The sequence below is a fragment of the Pempheris klunzingeri genome, chromosome 11 (assembly GCF_042242105.1).
Source record: "Pempheris klunzingeri isolate RE-2024b chromosome 11, fPemKlu1.hap1, whole genome shotgun sequence".
Classification (NCBI taxonomy): domain Eukaryota; kingdom Metazoa; phylum Chordata; class Actinopteri; order Acropomatiformes; family Pempheridae; genus Pempheris; species Pempheris klunzingeri.
In genome coordinates, this window is record NC_092022.1 from 11,854,852 (window position 1) to 11,881,511 (window position 26,660).

Below are 26,660 nucleotides of genomic sequence, written 5' to 3' on the forward strand. Positions count from 1 at the left end.
ATGCATGTGATTCACAAGAATCTCTTTCTTTTTCTGTGTATAGGAGGCATAAACCGGGCCGGGGCAGCAGTGCCAACATTCTTGCGGACTCCCACGGTGATCCAGCCCCACCTGGACTTGAAGCCCTTCCTGCAGTTTCCCATGGAGACCCCCCATCCTCCGCACAGCTTGAGCCTCTTCCACAACTTCAACACGGTGAGAGTTAATGGAGAAGCACAGACATAAACAACCACTCACATGCATCGGTCATATAACTCACCTGGTGACAAAAGAGGGACCTGTTTCTCCACAGCATATGGGAAATGTTTTACAATGCCTTCCAATCTCTATAATGCTTTCACATGCAATGTGCATGTTCTATGTTGCATTTTTTCTAATGCTTCAACTAGCTTTAGTGTGTCCTAAAGTGTGAGGTGTTGCTATACCTACATTAAGAACACTTGTGGTGTTAGACAGGCCTCACTTTAATGGAAGCAGTGTATGCCTAAGAATGTATTATTTCAATATAGGCACTCCGTCCTATTCCATTATTCAAAGCACAAGATTAAAGAGCAGTTTTGAGGACATCGGGATAGCTGTGTACTTAAACCACCACAGTTTGTTGGTATCTATTTTACCAGAGAAGGATCTTCCTGTTTCCCTAGGCCCCGACTAACATCTTATCATTTAGATTAGGCCGTAGAGATATTTAGTATTTCACCAAGTCAGCATAATGCGCCGCCTGCACCTCCAGACTCCATTAGGGACTGTCAACACATTTCTCGTCAGCAATATGTAAAATCAGTGAACTTTGTATGTACTGTATGTGGGGCAATGCTATTCTTGGACCATGTCTGCAACAGGATTATTCTCTGCATGTGCCAGCCTGGTATATTAGGCTGCAATTTGCATAGGGGCAACATAGCAAACTCTTGTCATTAATATGAAATATCTTGCACGTGTTTCGGTGACGTATGGTACTACAGGGATAGTAACATGAGTCTAGACACTGTTAAACACATCTTAACAATGCAGTCATTTGATATTCCCCAATTGGGCCATGACATAAGTGGAAGAATTCTCACTGATGTTAATACTGCAGTGCACCCAGCAGACATGGATTAAGCAGACATGGAGATACTGAAATGATGCAGACACTCAGTTTCCACTCTTGCGTCTGCCAGCACAGCCCCGGAATCAGTCTTGCTCGCTCTTTCTTCATTCTGTCTCGCTAGCTGTGGAACACTCTCTCTCCTTCATTCTGTAACATCCCTCTGCTCCACATCTTCCTCTTCAGAACGTTAACTATGTCTGAAGGTCCAGAGGGATGTTGTGAATGTTAAAAGCTGTTGCTGCTGATGACTGCGAGCCAGCTCTGAGCAGTGTTTTACAGCCTTGTGGCCAGGAGATGGGGCCATAGGAGAGGCTTGGAGGACATTCTGACCTTAGAGCTCCAGTGCACAGTGGTACATACACATAAACAGTACTTAAATGCCTTAACTGCTTTGCATTAAGTGGAGAAACAACTGACTGACACACGCATCCTGATAGTATAGTTGACATTTGACTGGAAGGTCTAGGGGAGGACTATGTAATGCCCAAAGTATGCTGTAAAAATGTAGAAATAAAAGACACAACTTTTGTTGCTGCTAATGAGGGCTTTGTCTTGATGTATTCTTACAGAGGATGTCATCGCCCTCAGCTTTTCCAGAGATGTTTTTATGTTTAATTTAGCGTTGTGCAGTTGAATACATTTATACAGGAAGACCTAAAGTAATAGAGTGTGTTTGTAGCTCTGTTTACATCAGTGACGATATGTTATGGTTTGTTGAAGAATGACTCTGCTTGGGTCTCATTTCTTTCACTGCGTGAATGGGGGGCGAACTAGGATCATTTCACATTAAAGGCACTATTTCTAGTGTCTTAGATGTCTCCTGGTGTCTGTCTGTACCAACACACTGTGATAAATATGGATATGCACAATGTTTCAATGAAGACACAGCATTATAGCAGCAATAACACTGAGAAATGTCCCTGCACTAAGCTGGCAGCTAGTTATTCTATCATTCTCTCTTTATAAGTGGTCTGTGCTGAGTTTGTACAGTCTTAATGAGACTCACATTGAGGGTTATTAGCCCCATAGTAGAGGAATGGCTTCTCCTAAAGCCATATACAGCTTTAATGGTCCTCTAATGTGATTTGTCCTGTACCTGCCTGTCTCACTCAATGTGCCTCTAGACAGTGACGAGGCTGAATTATTTATCTGCAGCAGCTGGTCCTGATATAGACGCACACTCACACACTTCTGAGGTGAGCTGCCTGCACTGATGTGGACTTGCTCAAGCTGCAAAGTCAGGAATTTTCGATGACGGCGTCTAATCATGCGAAGCCATATGCAGACTTGTTGAATCTCACCTGCCGTTCATCCTCCTCTCATCTCTTTTTTTTTTTTTATCTCCTCCTAAATAACTCACTCTCAAACATCATGGATCCTCCTTTATTCCAGCACTAATCTTCCCCAGACTAATTGACTGATGTTTCCTTATACCTGTTGTTGTAATGGGCCTCAGACTGAGGCTTATCAATCAAAACAGTAACCATTTATAGTAGGTGTTGTCCAGTTCCTCCTGGGGCTTTATCTGATCTTATGTGTACCAATGTCTGGATGAAAGGCAAACACATTTGTCACTATAGCAAAAAAACAAAGAGGATGAGTATTATGTAGGTGTGTGTATTCATGTGTGGTTTGGTTGGGGGTTGCCGGGTCAGGCAAACCTCCAGTGGGTGATGATGACATTTGATAGATGGTGTTAACTTTGGGAAGAGGGGAGGAGTTGAGCAGGAGGAGAGTGGGACACACAATCCTGGCTGCATCTGGACAGATCGAGTGTGCATGAAGAAGGGGGAGAGAGAGCAAGAAGGGGAGGAGAAAACTAGAACGCAGAGTGAAAGAAATGCACTACACGGGAAGTGTGAGGCAGAGAGACAGAAAGCAGCTGAGGGGAGAGAAGAAGGAGGCTGAAACAAAAAGGGACAGACACTTGTAAGGTGATGTGTCAGTGAAAAAAAGAGACAGTAAGACAGAGTTTTGAGAAAATCCTTACAGCAGACACTTACTTCTTCTCTTACATAATTTCAAAGAGAAGCAGAGAGTGTGCCAAAAGACGAAAAACAAAGAAATCTTTGCTGGCAATGCATCACTAGACACAAGCCCTATTTTTTAGTGAGTTAGTATATATTCAACATTGACAACCAACTAGGAGGCTGAATGAGTGAAGAAGGTGCACCACACACTCTCAGTCTGGCACAAGCTGAGACCCAAACACACACCTCAGCCAGCAGCACACACACAGGAGGACCAATGCAGCTCCAAGCTTCTACAGACACAGAGGAGAAGAAGGTGAGTACCTAAACGCTTGGAGATTTTCATTGTTTGTTTGTTTTCCACCCAACCGTGTCTTAATCTGGGCTCCACTCAAAAGTACTGTAGAACATGGAGCTTCAAAGGCTGTTGTTATCTGGCAGAGTGCAGACTTAACTGTGACTGCCAGAGTGGTCCCACCGAGAGTCACACAGCAGTGCATTCCTGTTTGCTGGAATTCAACACTTCCAAACATTTTGTTGCAGGGAATTGATCAAACACACTAGAATAGGAGAAGGAGAAAAGAAACAAAGAAGGGGAAAGTGAGATTGAAAGAAAAAGAAAGTAAAATGAAGACCACAAAAGAGAATGTAGGTGAGTTTAGAAGCATGCCACTGTGCAGTGCCAGGAGATGCTTGGTTGGACTGTTTCTCCACAGAAGGAGCTCTGTGTTGACAAAAGGCATTAGAGCGTTATGGTCTTAAGGCCATTTTGGAGCTGCTGACATGACCGCTGAGTGATGCTTAAGTCAGTGGTCTGTGTGGCTTGCATACATTTGCCAGAGCTTTCACCACATTGAAACAACTCCGTACTGGAAGTGACATGAAAGTTTCCAAAAGTCTCTCAGTTTAATTGTATCAAGATCATGTTAGTTACTGATTATATTTTAGAGATTAAGGGGATTTAATCATAATTTATTAATGCAGAATGAAATATAATTGCTAATTTTCTCAAAATTCACTGCGAGACACTCAGGATGAGTTTTGAAAAAATCCCTCTTCAGTTACATCAAAACGCTCTTCTCCTATTTCATGAGGACATGTTTTTGGAGAGTTTTTGGGTAAGAGGCCATGTGAGCTGCCGTCCAAAAAGGCTTGTTGGCAGCTGGACAGTGTTTTTAACAGCTGAATCAACTGGATGGATCATAGTTGACCCAAACCCAGAATACTGAACTTACTGTCAGGGGAGAAGCCATGATTCATGTGTACTGTCACTCCACCAAGCCTGTTCAGCTCTTGTTAAACTTTCCCCAGAGGGCTGATGATGGGTTAGAGCACGGACACCCACATACAGTATTCAACACGCAACTTTTCACTTTGCTTGTAATGTGGATGTCTGGGTAACATTGGGCAGGAGTTTGAAAGATTTAATTAGAAACTAGAAACTAGCTTCATTGTTTTGTTGTCTTTAGCTAGCTAATGCATATTCACTGCGGACCTATTCATGCTGCTTCTCAGACAGTTATCATCCACCAACATAACCGGTCAATACAGCAACAGCAACAGCAACATTAAACTGCTTCTGGGGAGAGAAATAGAGGGAGTCATGGAACGTAGAGTATGGGAAAGAGAGCCAAATAAGATAAGAATGTGTGATGTGAGGATGTCCGGCCTGGGCCTCTCTCTCTCTCTCTCTCTCTCTCTCTCTCTCTCTCTCTCTCTCTTTTTCTGGGCTCCCCCCCTGCTGCCTCTCCTCCCCATTTCTCTTCCGTCCCAATTCATCTTCCTCTCCCACTCCCTCACTCATTTGCTCCTCCAGATGGTGTGTTTCTGTGCTGTCCTGTCACCCAGCAAAATGTCTCAGGCCTCCTCCCCACTTCTTTCTTTCTCTGTTTACCATGTTTCCTTGGAGTTGCCAAGTAACAAGTACTGCAGAACTTTAAATTGTGTGCGTGTGTGTGAGTTATGAGAATATTCATTTAGCCTGTCTTTTCCCTCACTCCTCAGGCTAGAGTTCTGAGCCATCTGTGTATTAGAGGAGACTATGGTTCTGGGTGCAAGATAGCTTAAAGGAATGCTTGGTGATTAGCCAAATTAAATGTAGTGATGAGCCAAATTGGGTAATTCAGACTCTGTTGGGCTCTCCAAACCAACAGTCTTGCATCAGACTTGGAGGATTCTCTGGAATATTCCTTCACTGCCTCACAAATTCAAAGCACACAGCGTCATATCCATTTTATTCTTCATGCCAGCACTTTTGTTTCTCTTCATTCCTTTTGCATACCCATACAGCGCCACATCATCTTATAAATTTTGACTGCTTTAGCTGTAGACATAGTGACCGACAATTTGTCTGTGGTGGAAATACACACCAGCCACGGACTCCAGACTAATGCTAAGGTCAATTAACAATGATCGCTAGATAAATTCAGCTTCAAGCAAAGATAAATAATTGGAATGGAGCCTTTTTGAGATCAGTACAGGCAGGGTCTTTTATGTCTGGGACAGAGTTTAAGTGGGCAGCTTAGCCACCAACATGTTGGATAGCTGCTAAAGTGAGTCAGTTAAATTTATACGAGGTGCTTAACACCAAGTAGATGATGGACGTCCCAGCTGAAACAATTAGCAGAGGGACAGAATGAAGCTACAACCTGATCAGAAGCCTGAATTTAGGTAGGATGCAACAGGTGTCTCAAGTTGTAGCAACACACTGTCAACACAGTTGGCCACTGTTTGCTGAACATAAACACAGACATACAGTAAACAGTGGACAGACGCTGTAAAAACTTTTGTCTGCAGACTTTATTCACCCCTGCATGCAGTCATTTAGAGTTTTAGGGTTAGTCTCCTGGGGAGTGGGCCTCTTTACTCCAAAGTGGTCTCTACCATCCAAGGTGGAGGGCATAGCACATTCATTTGTTGCATCATTGCGATGGACAGGCATGGCATGTCGACTTGTAGCTCCGGGACATCTGGAGCGCAGAACTGTAGTAGTAGTTGTAACTGAGGATGAATTATAGCTCACAGATTTCTACTGTTTTCTCTCTCTCTCTCTCTCTCTCTGTCTCTCTCCATTTCCCTGTCATTGTCTCTATCAGATGGATCCGGTGCAGAAAGCCGTGATCAACCACACCTTTGGAGTCCCACTGGTCAAGACCAAGCGGCCAGTCATCTCCTGTAACGTCTGCCAGATCCGCTTCAACTCAGAGGTACAGGAACGTACACAGTATCATTCTCCCTCCATCTCTCATGATGTCTCCATTTCCCATTAAATGTGCTGTATCTTGCCGTTTATACGCGTACACTTTTCACCTCGTACACATTTACTTTAGAAATGTGTTGGAGGGTTTTCTATCCTGTTTGTTCTCCTGAGAGCACACATTGACACAGAGGATGTGGTACATTTGTTTGGGCTATGTTCTGGCAGTTGCGACCCCTTTGGAATTTAATTTGTTTCAGTTACAGTGTAGAGTTAGTAGAAGCAATAATGACTGCAGCACAAAGTCTCAAGAGCTGCTGCAGAAGCAGAGAGAGAGAAACAGGAGTTTTTCCCTGCATTTTCAAAGAGATTTTTCTCCTTGCTCATGACCACTGACAAAGCTTGATTAAGATCTTGAACACATGTAAAGTTAATTCCACATTAGCATGTTATGAAGCAACTTGCTGCCAAATTAACTGCAGCAAGTTGTTTTTTTGTCATGCTTTTGCGTAATTCTATCAGTAATTAATTTTAACAGCAGTTTCATCTGTTTGTCCATATGGTGTAGTTTATATCTGGACTTATAATGACAGTTTAATGGTACATTATACCCATGGGCAACTTCCATACATGACTGACGACTAATGAACAAAAACAAAAATCATATGGAAGTATTTTGTGTGTAGTGGTGCCAACCTGTTTTCAGTCTGTTCCACTCTATTCTAGATGAATATGACAGACACATGACAGTGTCAGCGCCAGATAGCATGTGCGCAGTGTATAATTTGGCTGTCATTCTCCCTATTCAGTGGTGCAGGATCCAGGGCCAGGGCGTACATCCATACACAATACACAACATTAAGGAATGGACCGGTGCTATATATACTCTTCAGGTCTACAATCTTGGTTTCCATGCGGTCAGGGAGCTGCAGGGCTGTAATCTGGAGCCTACTCTTTGCCGAGTTCTCTGCTGTGTATCATCATAGGCACAGGAAACAGTTATACAGTGATGTTTATATGATGAAATACTTTCAGCTCAACAGCTAGTGATCAGATAGAGGCTTCTTTAGTAAAGAAATGTCCTGTTGGATAAAGTTAGGATATACAGTGAATCTGTGAAGAATGTGAAACATTTAAATATTTGACTTATTGGTTAATATATTGTTTTAACGATGACAGAAAAGGAAGAGACAAGACATGGAGCAAAGTTACAAGAGAAGCATCTACTGTGTTTCTGTCGTCATATCCAGCTTGAAATATAACCCAAACAAGCACAGCACTGTGTGTTGTCAAAAAAGGCAGAGAATTTCTGACTGGAAAGCATGCGCAGAGAGGGATAATAAATATTGTATATAGCAGCAGGCTATATTTAAACTCTTAAACAATAATTGTTATTTTCTGACATGAACCTGTGAGTGATACCTGGACATAATTTGTCCCCGTCTCTTCCTCACAGTGACATCACCACTACAAATCATTGGGCTTCAGTTTCAGTTTCAGTTTCCTCCATTTAACCATCTAAAAATCTTGCTAAGTTTAAAATCTCTTTTTAGAGAGACCTGTCCAAGAGGACAGCATAAGAATGTTTTTTTACAACGATAAACACAAATAACATAAACAGACTAATATAACTGTCACAAATTGTAGATTATACAAAATATCCAGTTAACATGCAATAAATCCAGGAACTGGAAATTACATTAACAAGTCTGCTTTCCTAAACCTATATGAGATAAAGCAAAAACAATACATGTGAAGTAAAGGTTCAGGTTTCATGATCATTTGGTGTCTCTACTGAAACTCGCGTCTTCAGAGGTAACATTAGGTGCCACCTACAGCAGCCCTGGCTTATGTCCTGGCTCCTGACAGATAAAACACATACACACACACACACACACACTCATACACAGTCTGCTGTCATAGTTACTTGCACTTGCAGTGTACACGAGAAAAAAGCACACGCTGCAGTATATCAGCAATGTCAAACTTGCAGCAGGCTGTGTGTAGTTCGTGCTGTCCTACTAAGCTCAACTGGAGAAAAACTGTCCCCCATATCACCATAGAATGACTCCCTCCCTACACTGTTCTCTTCATCATAATGTCAAGTAAGGATGAATATTTCATGGCTAAAAATAATACAGTGGGAAACACTTCGAAGAATCCTATGTTACCATACCCGCCTCATTTTTCCAGTTCAGGGCTCTGTCTTGGAAAAAAAAAGATTACTTTGCCCTTGATGTTGACATTTCTCCCTCTTAATCTTTCATCTGTGAGTTGATTGGGTTGCTTAGGTCAAAGAAAGCGATGGGGGCTTACCATGTAATGTCATGATCAATGTATTTGTCTTCAAAGGATCCAGCTCTGCCTTCCCGCTCCCACCCCGTGCTTCCCTCATTTCACGCATCATTTTACCATCATTCATTCGTCCCATTTGATCTTTCTCTCTGTGCCTCTCTCTTTCTCTGCCTGTCTCTGTTTCTCAGCTACCGTCTCCCTCTCTCATACTGCATTATTTACAGTGTGGAAATGCCTAAAATTGCCTGCCACTACTTATTATAAGATGCATTCGTCAAGGGCATGGATTAGTGTCTGGCTCTGACAGCCCCAGTGCATCCTGGGAAAGAGGAAGAGAGGATACTTGGAGGAGAAGGAGAAGAGAGGAGGAAAGGATGGGGGGAGGGTTTGTGCCCCACTGTCCTTGCGTCGTGGGGTGGTGTGAGGTGTTAAACGGTGGTTTATGCAGAATAACCTTGGTGGCGTGCTGCATTAGTGACATCACAGGCTTGGTCGCACTGCATTGACCAACGTCACAGCTGCTGCAGCAAGACAAGGCTGATTTGCATCCCTTGTTCTCTTCTTCTTCCTCTCTACTTCACCGCTCTCCTCCTCTTTTGCCCACTCGCTGTTTCCCGGTTAGTCATTGTCCCAGTCTATCTGTTAATTTCCCCCTCTTTGTCTCATCTTGAGTTGCAGCTGTGGCGATGCTGTAACATCACAGCTTTCCCCTCAGAACGAAAGTCATGCAGGAAAGCACTTGTTCAGTCTGAACTGTTTACATAATGAAACACAGGCATCACAGGCTGATATGCAGCATCTTTTCCTCTCTCTGAGATTTTTTTTCTTTTCTTTTTTATCACACACATTCTCAGTCCTGCTCTTTATATCACCCTCCTTGTCTTGTAGTTCTCTGGCTAGGCACTCGTTCTTCTCTTTCCCTTCTTTTCCATCTCAGCTCATCTGCTTGGCAGTTGATCCCCTTGGCTTGGTGGGAGTGGTTAAGAGAGCCTCTCTGGCCGCTTTGCCATGCACTACAATATACCTTTATATCTCCCCTCATTCCTTCCTTCATCTGAGAGATCAGTCCCCCCCCCCCACCCCAAACCAGACCCACCTGCCTTTGCACCCACAGCTCTCTCCACCTTGATCTGCAGGCTTTACTAAAGCAGCTCCTTAAGACCCCTTTGATGGGGTGCAGTTACACTGGGTCTGCTATATCTAGAGCCCAGTTTGTCATCATGATTTACAAGAAACATGTGACCTTCTAAATCACTACAGCAAGTGCCCATGGTTTACAGTGCCAGCTCACGTCCTGGATGCCATCAGACACACACAGCAAACATACACGACCGGGCTCATAAACATTAATCATCAACTCTGCCTCCTTTGCCAGGCCAGTCTATCCCCACTCCTGAGCCTGTGGTCAGTGTGATGTCCAATGTGTCAGTCAACTTCTCCTAGCCTTTCAACACCTATGGCAGCTGTCAGTTGCTCTTCAAGACCATGTCTCTCCCTGGCAACTAACTGTAATCTCGCCACTTAATAATCATCTTCATCATTGGCCCCTTGATACAAACATTACTTGGCCAGCGCAGCACATGGCATGCGACATCTGCTCAGTCGACATACTTGTGGAAATAGCAGAGAGCTATCTGACTCAAGTGCAGCACTGGCATAATGTCTGTGTCAGCAAGGAGCTTATTTGTGTTTGTAATTGAGCGACACTTAAATCATGATAGAGGGGAGATAAAGAACGGGCGAACAGATGGCAAATAGGGTTACATGAATACCCCCTGCGCGTCTTATGTGTGCGTCTGTATTTATGTGTGTGCTTCACAGTCACCATACTGTGAAGCTAAACCGCTGGCGACAGCTCAGTATAGTAACCCTGCATCTCATCCACCATGTTGTCCCCAGCTCACATTCCTCTGTGCAGACATAGAAACATACACGGACTAGAGATAGACTTCCCTGATGTCCCAGTAGTCTCCTGATGAATGACTCACCTCGGTTGTTTACTGTCTGAACAAACACATTAGCTAGTAGCTAGCCTTCATTCAGGAGATTAGCCACACCAGCTTCTGTAATAGATCTGTGCACCATTTTTTTTCTTTGCTGAAATGCAGGATGAACTTCAGTCCCTGAAATCCACAAGATTTAGAATATGCATCACCTTTTCATCTTTTTATGACATATTACAGACATGGTTTCTGTTGTATATGTATATTTAGATGTTAATCACTCCACAAGCAAGCCACTAAGTCTGGGATTGTGCAAGAGCCCGACCCTGTTCAGTGAGCAGCTGAAGGCGATCATAGTATTAATGTTGTTGTTGTTGGTAATGTGTACTGTAATAATGTGTGTGTGTTATAGGGGTAGAGGGGAGTATCATTGCTGGACTTATGGGCCCTCCAGGCAGATAATGTGGCATCCCACTGACCCTGTGTTCAACCCCGTTTGGCATGTCTGCCAGCGTGGCTGCATTAATGAAAGCTGGAGCCAAGTACTGTCAGGGTGTATGTAGAGGTTTAGTCTGTAGGGGATGTATGTCGAACCTTTGAGCTGAGCATTTATGTTCAATGACACAACTGACAGATGGTCCAAAAAAAGATGCATGATAAAGTATTTTTGAAAACTTGACATTAAGATGACCACAAGATAAGGGGGACAAACAAGTCTAGGTCTTGAATGTATCCATCACTGCATCATTGCATCTTTTTGTTCCCATGCTTGTAATCCATCTGTCTATCCTCTGTAAACCTGCCTGCTGTCTGTGGCTCCAGTTCTCAGAGTATATTGAATAACATCATAATGGCATGCATGCATGTGTGTGTCACAGTAAGTCCAATCCAGCTTGCAATGTTTTATTCACCTGTTGGCAATGGAGTTCACTTCTCGGAAATATAAACATAAACCTGTTTTTTTTTCTGTGTTCTCCCATAGAGCCAGGCAGAAGCCCATTACAAAGGAAACCGCCATGCCAGAAGAGTCAAAGGCATCGAGACCTCTAAGAGTCGTCCTCAGGAGGGGGACAAGCCTCCCAATGTGCCCCCCACCTCCGCCCCGTCTCCACCCGGAGCCGCTGGTACTGCCCCAGACAGTGAACCCAGCAAAGCGGGTGAGAGAGCTGGAAATACTAATAGGGGTACAAAAAGAAAAAGTGCTTGTTTGAATTTTGTTGTAGAAATAATCAATTCAGTGTGTGCAGGATGTTCAGAGGTTTATCACATTGCCGGAAAATGAAATGGAAAATATGCAAGAATAACAAAGGCATGTAATCACAGCAACATAGCAGTGTATCGCTCTTCTTCTGAACATTTCGTCTCTCTGTGTGGTCTGATGTGGTTGCAGCACAGCATATGGCTAACAACACAGTCCCTCAAACCTCAAACTATTTGCACTGACAATAGAGTCTTACATAATCACTCACATTCAGAGATTTTTTTGCCATGAAAGCTTATTAGCTGAACAAAACATTTAGCTGCCAAAATGCCAGGATAGTTTAATAATCTGTTTCATTTTAAAATTAATTATTAATTATATTTATAATGTGTTTTTAGTTCAGAAGACAAATTCAGAATGAGGAAGTTACTTCTGATGTAAGACACAGATGAAGGTTCTGAACTTTCTTTTCTGTGGCCCTGGACACTTTAAATTACAGAGAGGAATTAAATTCAGACTTAACTTCAAAGCAGTGTATCAAAGTCAGTCTGAATGCAGCTGCAGTTCGTAAGCTCTGGCAAATGCTAGTTGAAAACAGCCAATGATTAGATGCAAGAAGAGAAACAGGTTGATAGGAGGAACTAAAAACAGAAGGAGTCTGATCCCATTTTCCAATAAGTTTGAGAAGCCTAAATCCTAGACCAAACTTAACGGAATGAATACTATTCAGTATGTATTCATTGCATCTGCTAGAGCCTGATTACAACCAGTTGTATCTTCTTAGATTCACTGCTGGAAATACTGCCTACTTGGGTAAAGCACAAATTATGAAGATAAAGTATGTAGCTCAAACAAATGAATAAATGTTCAGAGTTATATGAGATACACATCACAGGCCTTTTTTATTTTAATTCAGGATTGATTTTGTCCAGCTAACAGAATAGCACATAGAGGAGTTGACTAACCAACATGAAAACAAGATGTCAGCTGTCCTGCTCTCTGAGTGACAGGTTGATCAAAGTACAAGCGTCATTACTGTACCACATACGATCCTCTGTATTAGTCCTGTCTAACCACAGCAATGCTTTGCTGAGTGAAGCAATGTGAAACTGGTTTGTTGTCCATCCATCTAGACTGTGAGCACGTGAGTTGGCATGCACATGGCACAGCAACATGGCAGTTTCTTGGCATCTTTTCAAGGAACCCCACTGTTCCCACTGTGCAAATGTTTGTGTTTGTGTTTGCACTCTACTGGGTGAGTTATTGAGCAATGCAACACAATTTTCCACAGTGTCAAAATAGACCACATTGCCCAAGCTCTGGGTGTTGGTAATGAGTGCTAAGACTGATTGAGAAAAATAAAGATGACGCCATTGTGGAATAGTCTCATAGACCAGAATCTAAGCCAGCATCTGAGAGGACCGAGACAGCAGCTGATCTGATAATGAAAAGTAATTCAATGTTGGTAGATTAATTTATTAGTCTGTAAGGATGCAGGGCATGGTTGAGGCGGTGCAAGCTCTTTCTTTAGCAGTATTTCTTTAGCTCTGTCTTTGTTGTCTCAGTCTTATTTTCTCTCTCCCTGTCTTGCTCATCTTCCTATTTCAAGCTATAACTCAGAGGCTGGGTACTGTGTGCCTCTGCCCTTCTCCTTTCTCCACCCAGAATTTTCCATTCCCTCAGTGTCACCACTCTGTCCTTGGATCACACACGAGGCAATGAATAGACCAGCCATGTTTTGTTGACATTTACAAAAGTTTCTGTAGCTGTCTGTTCACCAGACATTTCCACCTTATTACACGATGAATGAAAAGATGAAACTCTGGCCCAATAAAGGCCAAATGCAGCAATATACCAGAGCAAAGGCCTTAGCATTTCACTGTCTTCGATTCTTTTTCTATCCATAAAAATAACTCTTAATATTTTCTTTTAGCTGATCCCAGAATAGTATTAGGGCCAGTCCTTTTCACTCTCCTTCCATCATGGGGGATCTGAGATCACCTCCAGGCCAGTCGCCATTAGTGAGACTTCCCGGAGTGAGCTCCAAGATCACGAAGAGCCAAAACAAGCCTGCCATGATCAAGATCTGAAAGTAGCAACATGTGAAAGAATGCCTTTTTCCATCCAAGACTCTGTCTCGTGACCCTGAAACCTTTTCTCTCCCTGGCCTGCCTGCATGCTTGCTTTCTTGTGTGTGTGTGTGTGTGTGTGTGTGTGTGTGTGTGTGTGTGTGTGTGTGTGTGTGCGTGTGTGTGTGTGTGTGTGTGTGTGTGCGTGTATGCACGTTCTCAGATTCTGTCCCTTTGCTCCATGGTAGGGGGACAGATCTCTGGGAGCAGGCAGCTGTGCGTGGCCTCAGTTGGGAAAACTGTGTCTGGAGGACGGACACTGTGGTTTGGCCTGTGGAAACTAACATGGGTCACTGCAGGGCAGTTATTTTGAAACTGACAAATATACATAGGCTATACACATAATGTGTGCACGAATACAGTATATACACACAAACAACAACAATGGCCCATGCGGGTACACGGATGGAGATTTCTCAAAGTGCAACACAGCGCAGTATTTGTTGTTGATGTTGCGTGATTTTGCCTGCAAATGATCAGTTTGTCAATCTGTGATTTTATGCAACATCACAGTCTTCTGAGACATTCAGATGTGATTCACTGGAAGTACAGTCTAGCATTGGTATGATGACCTTCTCTTTTATATTGCATCATTTCTCATTAACATATCAAATGCAGTCAACGGTGATGGCTGTAAAGAGGACAAGACCTCGCTGAAGGCCTAAAAAGTGAAAGGTCAGTTATGGCGCTCTGTTTAAATGCTGTTGGTTCCTCAACCTTACGGCTATCAGAGCAGATCACAAGTTCTACAGCCCTCAAAAGGTTTGTGACTTGGCCCCAAAGAGGAGGCCCTTGGCTTTAGAGGATTTGGCCTGGTTAGCTGAGGGTTTGGCTGTGCCTGGGGATGATGGAGAGGCAGCTGTTTACTTGGAGAGAGACTCTGCTCTTCCCTCCCTCCTTCCCCTCCTCTTTGTCCCTCTGCTGTCTGACACTCCCACTCTAATGAAGGGGCCTGTTAAAACCACCCTGATATTATGGCACTCTTTAGTCCACACAAACACTCGCAGGGCGCGCACACGCCCAAGGTCAATTAAACAGATGACTTTCATGAGAGGGCTAGAGTTGCATGGCTACGAGGTGACTGTAATATCGAGTTACATAAAGCCGATACGCTTTTCATGCTTTGTCTATATTTGTTGTTGGAGTTTAAATTCCAGGAAATTCATTTGTTTTTTGTTGCTCTGAAGTGGGTTATTTGATGGAATCAACCTGCAATAGTCAACATAAGTATCTAATAGACGTAATTCACTTGTCAGCGAATTTGTGTGACTCAGAGTTCGGATGCAGGCCAGCCGCAGAAAAAGGCACCCGACTGCATTATGAATGAGGCTCAGCTCTGGTAAGGCCAGCATTGGGTTTCGTAGCTCGTTAATCATTAAGAATGGGCACTGGGGGGTGGGGGGGTACTTTTAGTAGACAGAGTCACCCTGCCTAAGTAACTTTTACTCCTGATCTCTTGCACACACCAAGACACCCACACACACACACATAGAAGTATGCACTGCTTTCAATCCGCATTTAAAATAAACAAATCATATCCATCAATGCATAATTTTCCTCCTACACACAGGCTTGATTACAGCAATGACTCTGTTGTTCTGCTCTCATCTTTGCATTTTATATAACAAAAAGTTTACTCATTATTAGACTTAGACTTTTTCTTTATTGATCCCCCATATGGGGAAATTCACATGTTACAGCAGCAACAATAGAAAAAAAAGAGTAAAGAAAACAACAGTAAAAAATAAGCAGTAGCAAATAAATATATGTTGTAATGATAAATAAATATTTACACTATGGACATAAGATGTACAAGTATGGACAGGAAAAATTATGTGGTTCCTGACTATATGTTCCTTCATGTATAAAGAACACGTTCCTACATGGGCAGTCCTTAATATTAAGCTTTCCACACTAATTCCACAATAAGATTTTTTTTTTTACACTTCCAAGAGGCTATCGCAGACCACAGATAATTTCACACTTGAATGAATCAGGATGATCTTTGACTCTTGCAGCAAGCAACGTAAGTTATTTTGGTCTGAATTTGAATTGGTCTGAATTAAATCCCATGGCTTTATCAACAAAACCTTCTCCCCATGGATTGCATACTATAGCTTTAATTTCCTGAAGTGGATTAAGGCAATTCTCACGCACCAGGCTCTAGTGTAAAGCATCTGGACTGAGTTATCTCCCTCATATGACCTCTCCCAGTGAATACTGCCTTCGTCTGTTTGACTATGAGGCCAGCTAGCAGGAGGAAGGTCAGTCAACTGCCTTATCAATGTTTAATTAGACTTAGAGTGTGTCCCTAGTTTCTGGAGACTCAAGTAACTGACAGGGCAAGAAAAATATAGCAACTTATTTTATCTATGGTATATAAACAATCTGCCACTCTGGGAGAATACAATAGCAAATCTAGAAGGAATCAGTCAGCAAATGTGAAAAAAGGAACATTTTTGTGTAGCTAAGACAGACAGTGAATTACAGTACTGTGGCTACAGAAGCCCCAAGGGTTTAGCCTCAAGTTGAACTTGTTCTAAGGGGATGAGTGTAGGAGATGCTCACTGAGGTATGAGGTGAAACAGTGACTGGATGTGATGGTTTAGTGTGGCAGACCTCCAAGCCATCATGGATCATGAAATCCCTCATTACTATTTGGCCTACCACCTCTACTTCTCCCCACTTGATTTTAACTAAAACCACATGTTATGGACACTGTGGTTTCTCGGCTTTGTAATGAAGTCATGCAAATGTGTACGTGTCAGCCTGTGTGTGGGCAAAATTCAACAACAATATCGGAGAGGACTACGATAGCTTCTCTATCATTCAGCCTTCCTGCTTTTGTAGGTACAAGCTCTGCAATCAACTTTACCAGCTCAGTCAGCAATGTGGCAAAGTAAGCACATTATGAGTCACAAACATCTCCAAAGAGCACTCACCCTCACACAGCACTTTGATCCAGGTCTGGTTTATGGACTCCTCAATGCCATATTGAGTTAGAGTAAGAAATCTTTTGTTTTTTTTCTTTTTAGTGAAACATCTGTTTGACAAACTCTCTGTGCAGCCAGCAGCTTTGCAGCTGGAAACTTCCAATATGGAAAAAAGAGAGAATTTTCATCTTGGACAGCAGTGGAATGGAAAGCACTCACAATGGCATCTTCTTCAGAGATGATGCAATGCAGTAGTCAGAGCAACTCTAGAGTGGTAAATAATCATATATGCATATGTATGTATACATATATATGACAGATAGAGACTCTGTCATGTGAAAAAATGACAAAGCATGTCGGGCTCTTTAAAAGGACATTAAGCAGTTATGGTCGATATTTGTTTTCTTCCCAGAAATACTCCATGTTATCCCTATAATACTATAATCCAGCGGGGCTTTTCCATTGCCTGCCCTCGGCGCTACATCCTGTGGAGTTTGGAGAAGGGCCTGCTGGTCCGTGCTGATGGGGGGATTTCTGAATACCACACCCAAATTTAGGGGGTCTTTTTTCAGCCAACACCCACTGCTTAGTGAATACCGAAGGCATTGCGCATGGGAGTGGCTGATCAGAAACATGTGTCTGGAAATGTATGTATAAACATGTTCTGTGATGAAAAAAGAAAAAAGTAGCCATCATGCAATCAAACGCATGCAGCAATGAGGAATCAAAACTACAGAGAGTGAGCAAAGACAAAAGTGAGAAGAGAGTGTGTGGAGAGCTCACTTAATATTTCTTTGGACCTGAAGTTTTGCCCTGTGACAAAGCAAGTGTCATTTTGCTTTAACCGCAGCCAAAAGCAACAGGTGTGTAGGAAAGAGTCAAAATACGCACAGGCTGAGGTATCTGTTTCCTATTTCTGCTTTCGGGAACACTTCTATAAGATGAGACCACATCAGTAAAAAGATTGCCTTGAAAAACTTCAAAAAGCCAAAAACACTTTAAACGCAAACACATCCGTTTACACACGAGACATGCGTTTACCTCCTATGATCCACTTGATATGTAACTTCAATTAAAAAGAACTCGTTTGAACTAATTATGGGCTGTACAGTAGGAAATAAAAAGCACTTCCGCCTACAAGTGCTTTAAGTTGGTTTGTCTGATCTACACAGCAGACTGTGCCGTCCACAGTCAACTGGGAGTGGTTATGTGGTTTGACTTAGCAGAGAGTTTTTTTCAGGGGAACTTTGCTTCACTGCAGAGTTTAATGGTCAATAGTAAAACATTTTATTGTTGACATTACGTACTTTTTACAAAATCAGTTGTTTGATTTTCCTCTACACTGCATTTGACATTTACGTTATTTCTTTGTTTGTTTCTCTCCTTCTTTTTGTAGATGAAACACGACCTCTGTCACAGTTAAATGGGCCCCTGCTGGCCCCGGGGCCCCTTCCCCCTCTTACCACCCCGCCTACCCCACCCATGGACTCCCCCGTGCCCTCAGTGTGCCCCCTCTTGCCCATCCCCACTCCCCCCCTCATCCCCCCTTCCTCCTCCCCCCCAGGCTGTGGCAATAGCAGCGCCAGCTCAGAGCAGCCCGGATGTGGACCCCCAGGTTCAGGAGCCGCCGGCACCCTGGCCTCTAGCAGCCCATCCAATCCAGAGACAGAGGAGGACAAGGCAAAGAAGCTGCTGTACTGCTCTCTGTGCAAGGTGGCTGTCAATTCCTTGTCACAGCTTGAGGCTCACAACAAAGGTGGGTTAACCTGTGAGCTCTTATATGTTGACATTGCTGTAGTGTCACTGCACTTTCCAGCAATTAGCTGTAAATCAAACCGTGTGGGTTAATCCCACATGACATCATTTTTCTTGTATCGTCTGTTGATTAAGTTTCTGGAAAGGGAACTCTCTCCTTCATCTTTTCAGCTATGGTTGAATTCTTCTCTGTTTACTCAAACCACACTGTTGTTGTCGTTTCTGGAAACAAAGGAATTTCAGAGGAGTTTTGCCATGACAGATCCATGTACTGTAGCGACCTCTGAATAAGTTGTTGTGACTTTCTCAAATGGAGTTTTTTACCGGGAAGTCTCACTAATGGCGACTTTTTAAGTACTGTAAAAGTGAAAAAAAGGGTTGCTAATGTAATACACTTTTTGATAATGTAAAAGCAATGAGTGGGCTCAGTGGGAAAAAAAATGTTGATTTAAGACAAGAAATCCATCATAACTTTGGTGGGTTACTTTAAAGACTTATTTTTGTAAAGAATATAATTTTATTGTAGCTGAAGACTGAGTATTATTAACTAGTGATGTAACAACACAAGTGTTAGTGCTCTTAAAAGATATTTAAGAGACAATATTTTATATATATCTAGTATACATGTTTACATGCTTTATGTCAGTATTATTTTTACATTTTACACTCTTTCTAAGACTAGACTAATTATTGCTGGTCATCAAGTACACCAGGAAGTAGCACAACCACTACTTTTAAGACAATTTTCCGAACATTTTTGATAGAAAAATCATTGATATTTTAATGAGTTGTTACGGTAATTACAACACCAGCTACCTAGGAGAATGAAACAGTTTTTTAGTGAAGTTTGTGGAGGTTGTATCATGTGTTGAATCAGCTCACAATATGAAATAAAAGCAAATGAAATAAGCATTATTTCTCTAACTTTTCGGCTCCTCAAATTTGCACAAAGATATGCAAACACACAGTCTATTAACCTGACTGTAATACTAACTGTTGGTGCTACCATCTCAGTTAATGACTTGACTGTGACCCAGTGGAGGGTATCGAGAAGAACACTGATCAGCAGATAACTGATCTGTTTGACACTGACAAGCTCGACCCATGAAACCAAGCACTGATCTTCTGGTTTCAGGAGCTCCGTCAAGGTGCCTCGCTTGTGCGTGCCCACTCTCTCATATAGCACTCTGCCAACACACTCCATTTTCTCCACCCACACATGGCATAGTTATTTAAAAGAAATCTCTCCCCTGCTCAAACATTCATGATTTGTCATTTGCAGCACGCAGCATAAAAGCTGTTCCCCATAGCCTTCCACTTGAAAAAGTTGCACAGGAGGATGGTTAAGGTGGGTAACCACTGCATGAGTGATTTAAGCAGGGGAGTAAAAGAAAAATAGGCTGTTATGTGGATGAGCTCACCACAATACCAGCTTTAACATTCAAACAGCTTTCACACATGATGACACTTTCTCAGGGCTTGAAATATCAAATACCCCCCAGGTGTCTGCTGCCTGCTTTAATCCTATATGCCCTACCAACTTAGCTTTCCTTTTGACCTTGTTTCCCTCTGATGACATTTTGTATCTGCAGACCTCCTCTCTTTATTTTAGGGAGTTTAACATTCTCCTACATTTGAAGAAAAGGCAGGAGACACAACAGACAATGAGGGACTGGCTCGGTGTAACTGTATCCCATTTGCCTTGAGTAATGTTTGGTGCTGCCAGCTCAGCCAGACATGAAAGCAGCCAATAGTGCCTCTTTATGTTGGATAAAGTATTAGTCGATAAAAGTACAATTACTGCCACCATGATGGTTATATTATCTTCTGGAAGGCTTTTAGAATCCATGATTCGTCATGCGTTGACTATTTGTTTATCAGTCTAACAAGTATATTATAAAAGATCTGCATACTAGCATGTTTGCAATGCACATTCACATGTAAGAATAAAGAGAGATCATACATAGGTCACAGCCTGCTGTCAGCTAGTTGGCCCCAAAGTTCATATCCTGGATGACTCAGAGTTGAGACAGTTGAAACTCTATGAGGGAAATGATCTGGAAGCAATCACCCTCACTCATTCTCAAAATCAAAACTTTGCATGTATGAAAGGTTCAAAAATCAAAGCATATGTCGTGCAGACGCGAGCAGCATGCGTGGCACAGAATGAACAGCATTAAAAACAAGTATGTAATGTTATTTCAGCATTTGTGCAACAGTTTCCTGTCAACCCACAGCCTATTTTTGTGTTTTTAAGTGTGCGTCGTCTGCTTGCGTGTTGGTTTGCACTGTGAGTCAACCTTACAAAGACAAAAAATCCACTGGGCCATCCATTGTCAGACCAAAATAGAACAAAGGCAAAAGCAGACACCCCAAGAGCACATTTCTGGCCACGAGCGAAATCCGTCATTCCAGCCCCTTCCTCCCCAATGGAGCCCACAGCCTCCATGTTCCCCACCAGCCACCCCACCCCAACGATTTCTCTCTCTTCTGTAACCTTAACTCTGTTCAAAGGGATTTTAGAGAGTGACTCAAATTCAAAGTCAGAGCCAAAGACAGTAGGATGCTTTACTTTGAGAGTAGGGAGGTATAGCCGTAAATGGGGGCTGGAGGGTAAGGGACTGATGGAGGGGCATGACTCATTTTTTTCAGTCAAGAACAAAATGTGTGATTATTTAATGAGAAAGCATTCTGGCACATTGGTGGTGTGCCCTTTAACAGACCATTTGAAACCACTCAGAGTAAAATTTGATCAAACTAAAAAAAACAATGCATAAAGAAATATTTCACATAAATGTATGACATAAAATGTGGCATTTGACAAAAAATCTTTGTTTAATTTTCTGAATGTTTGCTATATTTTTTTGGCCTGAGTTCACATGTTACTATCTATTACTTGGTAATGCCAAGAAACACTTCTAATGAGTTTTTCATTTAATTGTTTTGCGTGGTTGCTCAGCAGTAATAATGTTTAGCTACAAATGTGACTGTATCAAATGTTGAGCAGCTGGACCTCATTCAGAATCAAATTTTAAATATCTTTGCGTCAACCTTATAGAAAAACTGAACTACAGCTCTTCATAATGTACCTCGGTAAAATTGTGCTATTTCTTCATATACTTAAACATTAAAAAAGTCAGGTGTCTGGCAACAAATTCATCCTAAGAACGTTCAGAGGTCCAGCACTGTCATTTATGATATAACATGTGGTGATAGCATTTACTACAGTGCACACCATATGACCCTATCTCACCCACTCCGCTGAATCAAATATTACCAACCAGTTATTGAAATGTGAACATTATAGAGGGCTTTAAGTTCATCTTCCAGATCATCTGCTGTACAACTGTCTGACTGCAACCCTCTAGTGGTAAAAACATAGCACTACAGCCTTATACAGTGACACGCTCTGTATGCTGTGCATATGTGGTAATTTATTGGCGAATCAAGCCGGTCGTACATTTTCCTTTCTTCCATATTTGTCACTGTCACTGTTTCCCCATCAGTGTTTTGAGTTGCAGAGTAACACTGTCCAGACTCATTTTACTTCAGACAGATGGAAGCAGCGTGCCTCATATTTTATAGATAGTGATTCATCTCCTCTGTATTTTTTTTTTTTTCATTTTATCCTATTAGTTTCTAAATGTATTATTTTGTCTTGGTTAATGGGATTACTGACCAGTGATTTTGTTTGTGTGTGTGTGTGTATCTGTCTACCTGCAGGTACCAAACACAAAACTATCCTGGAGGCACGGAGCGGGCTGGGCCCCATCAAGGCATATCCTCGCTTAGGCCCCAAGCCCAGTGGAGAGCAGGGAGGGGGGCCGGTGGACCCCAACACTCAGGAAAGAACCTTCCACTGTGAGATCTGCAATGTGCGGGTCAACTCTGAACTGCAACTGAAACAGGTAGGAGGAAGACATTATCCACAGTATGTGTCTTTATCCAAAAATATCATGAATCCATAGTATTTGATATATATCTGTGAAATAGTTTACACACAGAATAACTTGCTCTTTGGAAATAAGTCTTCAGATGACTTTTTCATGCTATCAAGTATTTTGTGAGGGCATTTCTAATTGGCATAATTATTTAATTATGGAACAAATTCTTTTTTAATAACAGCACATGAAATCCAGAGTCTCAAAAATGGTCTCAAGATACAATCTGTAAAACTGTACATAACACTGCTTTTTCAGATGGATGGCTTTTTTTTCTAATATGGAAAATATTTTTACAAAGGGAAAGTGGAAATAACTTTGTGCTCTGTGTTCTTTCCTTTCAGCACATATCAAGTCGAAGGCACCGGGACGGCATGGCGGGCAAGCCTAACCCCCTCCTCAGCCGACACAAGAAGCACAGGGGAGCTGATCTGACGGTAAGATCTTTCAAGTTTCACTGCTGAATTCTGACTCCTCCTGTGACACAGCCAGCAAACCTGAGATCCACAGATCGGATAGACAGTGAGAATAGGGAACATGAGGTCTGCGAGGCCTCATGGTCTCAAGGCCTCACGGTTAGAGCAAGCTGTTTTGATCCATACAAAAGCCTGCCAGTTATTCTGTTTTCGGCTGTATCCTCCTCCTGAAAACATTAACTCAACTGGACTGAAATCTCTGCATTTGGACAGATCAAATGAGTCAAGAGAGGAAGGGCTGTATCTGTTTCTTGACCCTCTGGAACTAATCATTTCCCCCCCTCTCTCCTCTCTCTTGTCTTGTGTCTCTTTGTGCACCCTCCTTTTTGTAGTCTTCTTTGACCTTCTCCAAGGATCTCACCAAAGCTTTGGGTGCAGGGCTCTTGCCCAACCCCTTGGCTGTTGCTGCAGCAATGGCCGCCGCGGCATCCTCGAACCCATTGGCTCTCCGTGCAGCAGCTCCTGCGCCCCACCCGCATCATCACCTATTGCAAGGCCCGCCTCTCAGCCACGCCATCCTGAGACCTGCACCCGGGCCCATACGCACCGCCCATGGGCCAATCCTCTTCTCCCCCTACTGACACATCACCCTCTGACTTCCGCCAGTCAGGAACAGCCACTTCAAAAGCACACTGTGAAGATATAAACATGATCAACAAACAGCAATTGATAGGGGGAAAAAAAATCCAACCATTTCAATATTGAACTGAGAGAAAAACAAGGGAAAGGAGCAGCGGAAAGGAGTAGAAGTGTGTGTCTCTCTTCCCTTTACCTGAAACTCTCCCTCCATTTCAAAGACTTCTGAGTGATGGAATGAGCAGAGGAGAGGTTTTCATTATGCATTGAACTCCCTTGTACATCTCTCACCTCCCCCGGTCCCTCTCCTTTGCACTGTGGCCCTGTCATGGCCGCCTCAATACCTACAGAAGAAACACATGCAGACCTTTCTAGAACCATTAAACCACATGTAGTGTTACATAATTATTCTGGGCCAGGTTGGTTTTCTCCTGTCATCAACGTGTTCCTCTCATCCTATGCACCTCAAAAACAATAATGTTATGTCAGTAGGGTAGCTGCTTCCATCGGTCTTCGCTGTGTGCGCCACATGTAGCTGTGGCGGCCTCCACGGTACTGTACATGTCCCCCTCTGCACCGGAGGCCAGCAACTCTTCAGTTTGTGACATTAGGTCCTTGCTAGAAACAACATGACTTCTACTGACAGGCAGGTGGTAGCCGCATCTGAACATGTCTGACGGTTGGGGGGGTTAAGAGAGCAGAAAAGTGACTGTAGGGGATTGCACTCCCCTGTCATTTCCTGAGCGGATGAGGTGAGAGGAGGGCTGGTATGGGTCAGTGGATGGATTGACCCCAGGCAGCATGCAGACACACACAGGCCCAAACGAATCTGTGTTTGAAAATAGACTGTACCAACAAAAAACGCCACAAGGCATATCTGCCAACCTCCATAAGGGTCAGAGAAGGGCCTCACTAAAGGGGAGAGAGGATGGGAGAACCAGCAGAAGTCACATATTGGTACATACTGTACTGCTGTATTTGATACATAATCACTATGTTTAGCTAAGATCGTGTTTGATGGAAAGACTTTGCTCTTTCACTTACAGTAATGAGAAATACTGTACTGGAGAGAGCATAGTTCATACGTATTTAGTGACACATCTGTTCACATAAAGCCATCAAAAAGAAGGTTAGAGACATTCTCACACCTCCCTGCTCTTCATTCTCAGGCTGATTCACTGCGTAGGTGGGGAGGTATGAATTAGGTGCAACCCTGTGTATTGATGTATTTGTGCTGTTTCTGCATGCAGCCTCGCAATATGGTCCTGCAGGGTCAGGCTTCTACATCACCGGGTTGAACTCTTCTACTCTTGCCCTATCCTCCTCCTCCTCCTCATCACCTCCCTCATCTCCAAAAGTTCAAATTATTCTATAGCAGAGGACACATCATCAACCATAATGCTCAAAGGAACAAATTATAGAGAGGAAGATGAAAGCCAAACACGTTCTTGGAAAAATGATCTTGAGCTGGAGTGACAGCCGAGCCAGAAGCCCAGCGAGTCTGCCCAGAGCGGGAGCCGGAGATGTCCAGCTCAAGGCATCTATTGATACTTCCTGTCTTACAACTGAAAGCCATGAAACACACCATGATTTGTTTTCTTTTACAAAGACTGGTGAGCACTTTGTTTTGTTTGGTTTGGACTGTTGGTTTGCATTTATGTCACACGTAAAAAAAGATCAAAATAGAAAACACAATAAAAATATTTTTGTAGGTAGGAAATGGTAATAACTACATCCGTGAAGGGGAAAAAAGGAAAGGAGTGGAATTCTTGGATGGTATATTATATTAAGTGTGGACTCAGACAGGCAGGCAAACCAACTGACTCAGCGGGGAGCCACAACAGCTAGCTAAACAGCAGCAGACCTATCTTGCTTGACAGCTTGAAACTATCACCCTTTTCTGAACGAGATGTACACTGTGCCCTTTCATTGAGAAGCAATGAGCTCTAATGTCTTACCTTTGTCTGAATATTGCAATGCAATGAGCAATTTTTATCAGAGTGACTTGTTATCATTGTGACATGTTGTGACATGTTGTCTGGAGTCATGTGTAAACTGGGAGCACGCCAGCTGACAGACTTTTCTGTTCTTCCATGTGGAGTACATGCCCTCGAAGGGATTGAGAGAGGGACAGAGCTCGACAGAAGTGTAGCTGGACTTAGGGACCGACCCTTCATATTAAAGGGCCTTTTTACTATGGTAATCTCTGCTTGGGGAACAGGGTACAATGCCAGGTATCAAGGGATTAAAGCTAGATTTGTTCAACAGGCTTATTTTTTAGTTGGACTTACTGAGTTGCATTTTTTTCCTGTGTGTGAGAAATGTGTTTAAGTGCAAATCCTGAGGAACATTATCAATGCCATTACTTAAAGAAGAAGCTGGCTTGGGGTCAGCTTCCACCGTTGTGCTCTTTTTGTTGCTGAACGAAACTTTACAGAGTTCATTTTGTGAGTGAGATACTATTCCAGGATCCGTGCTCTCCTTCCTCTTGGTGTGTGTACCATATGTATTCTAGTGTGTGTTGGGAACTGCTCTCTCCCCACTTCCCACCAATCAGAGACAGAGGCAACCTGGAGCTATAAAGTGGCTTAACACAATAACGGAGACAAAAACCTGCACATGTTTGGTTTGGGAAAATTGACCAGTCATCCTGGATTCTATCAGCGACTTGATCAATGACCCTACCTGATAAAAGTACTGCAATCCTGTCACTGGTAGGTCAGCCAAGTAGCAGCACCACAGATATGTTCATATTGTCCTTGATATGTTCATACTGTGATGATTCCCACTGACTCATCCTCATTATTCACATATGGGAAATAAATGTTAGATTCCTATTTTCTGGGCAGGTATTTCATGTTAGCTGTGTTTAGGCTACTAGCCTTAGCCTTATTCTGCCCTCAGCCTCTCCCAGAGCAGAGAGAGAGATGGAGAGGCTATGTTGTAATTTTGTCTTGCCAATAAAGTTATTTTTGAATTTCATTGTCAGAGGGGACAAGGAGTTTGTATGGCGAATTGTAGCAATACCTGACTCATTCTGGCTACTCTTGTTTATTGCAATAAGAAAATTAAACAATAAATGTGTATGTGAGTAAAACATTATAAATGTAATTTAAATGAAAAAGAAACTTTATGGTAAATACTATTGGTAT

General features: G+C 42.7%; 1 protein-coding gene across 1 annotated transcript; it reads left to right on the plus strand.

The window, feature by feature from the left end:
* On the plus strand, positions 1–26,660 carry znf385a (zinc finger protein 385A). Its single transcript, XM_070838923.1, has 7 exons — positions 1–195; positions 6,159–6,269; positions 11,480–11,654; positions 18,157–18,516; positions 22,239–22,423; positions 22,801–22,893; positions 23,265–26,660. Exons 1-7 carry the CDS (start codon positions 1–3, stop codon positions 23,511–23,513), a joined length of 1,368 nt encoding a protein of 455 aa, XP_070695024.1. The 3' UTR covers positions 23,514–26,660.

Bases quoted from the DNA above. Each gene is read 5' to 3' on its own strand.
- znf385a (XM_070838923.1), top strand. From the start codon at position 1: ATGCATGTGATTCACAAGAATCTCTTTCTTTTTCTGTGTATAGGAGGC. The intron at 196-6,158 runs GTGAGAGTTAAT...TGTCTCTATCAG, and splicing joins TCTTCCACAACTTCAACACG to ATGGATCCGGTGCAGAAAGC. The intron at 22,894-23,264 runs GTAAGATCTTTC...TCCTTTTTGTAG, and splicing joins ACAGGGGAGCTGATCTGACG to TCTTCTTTGACCTTCTCCAA.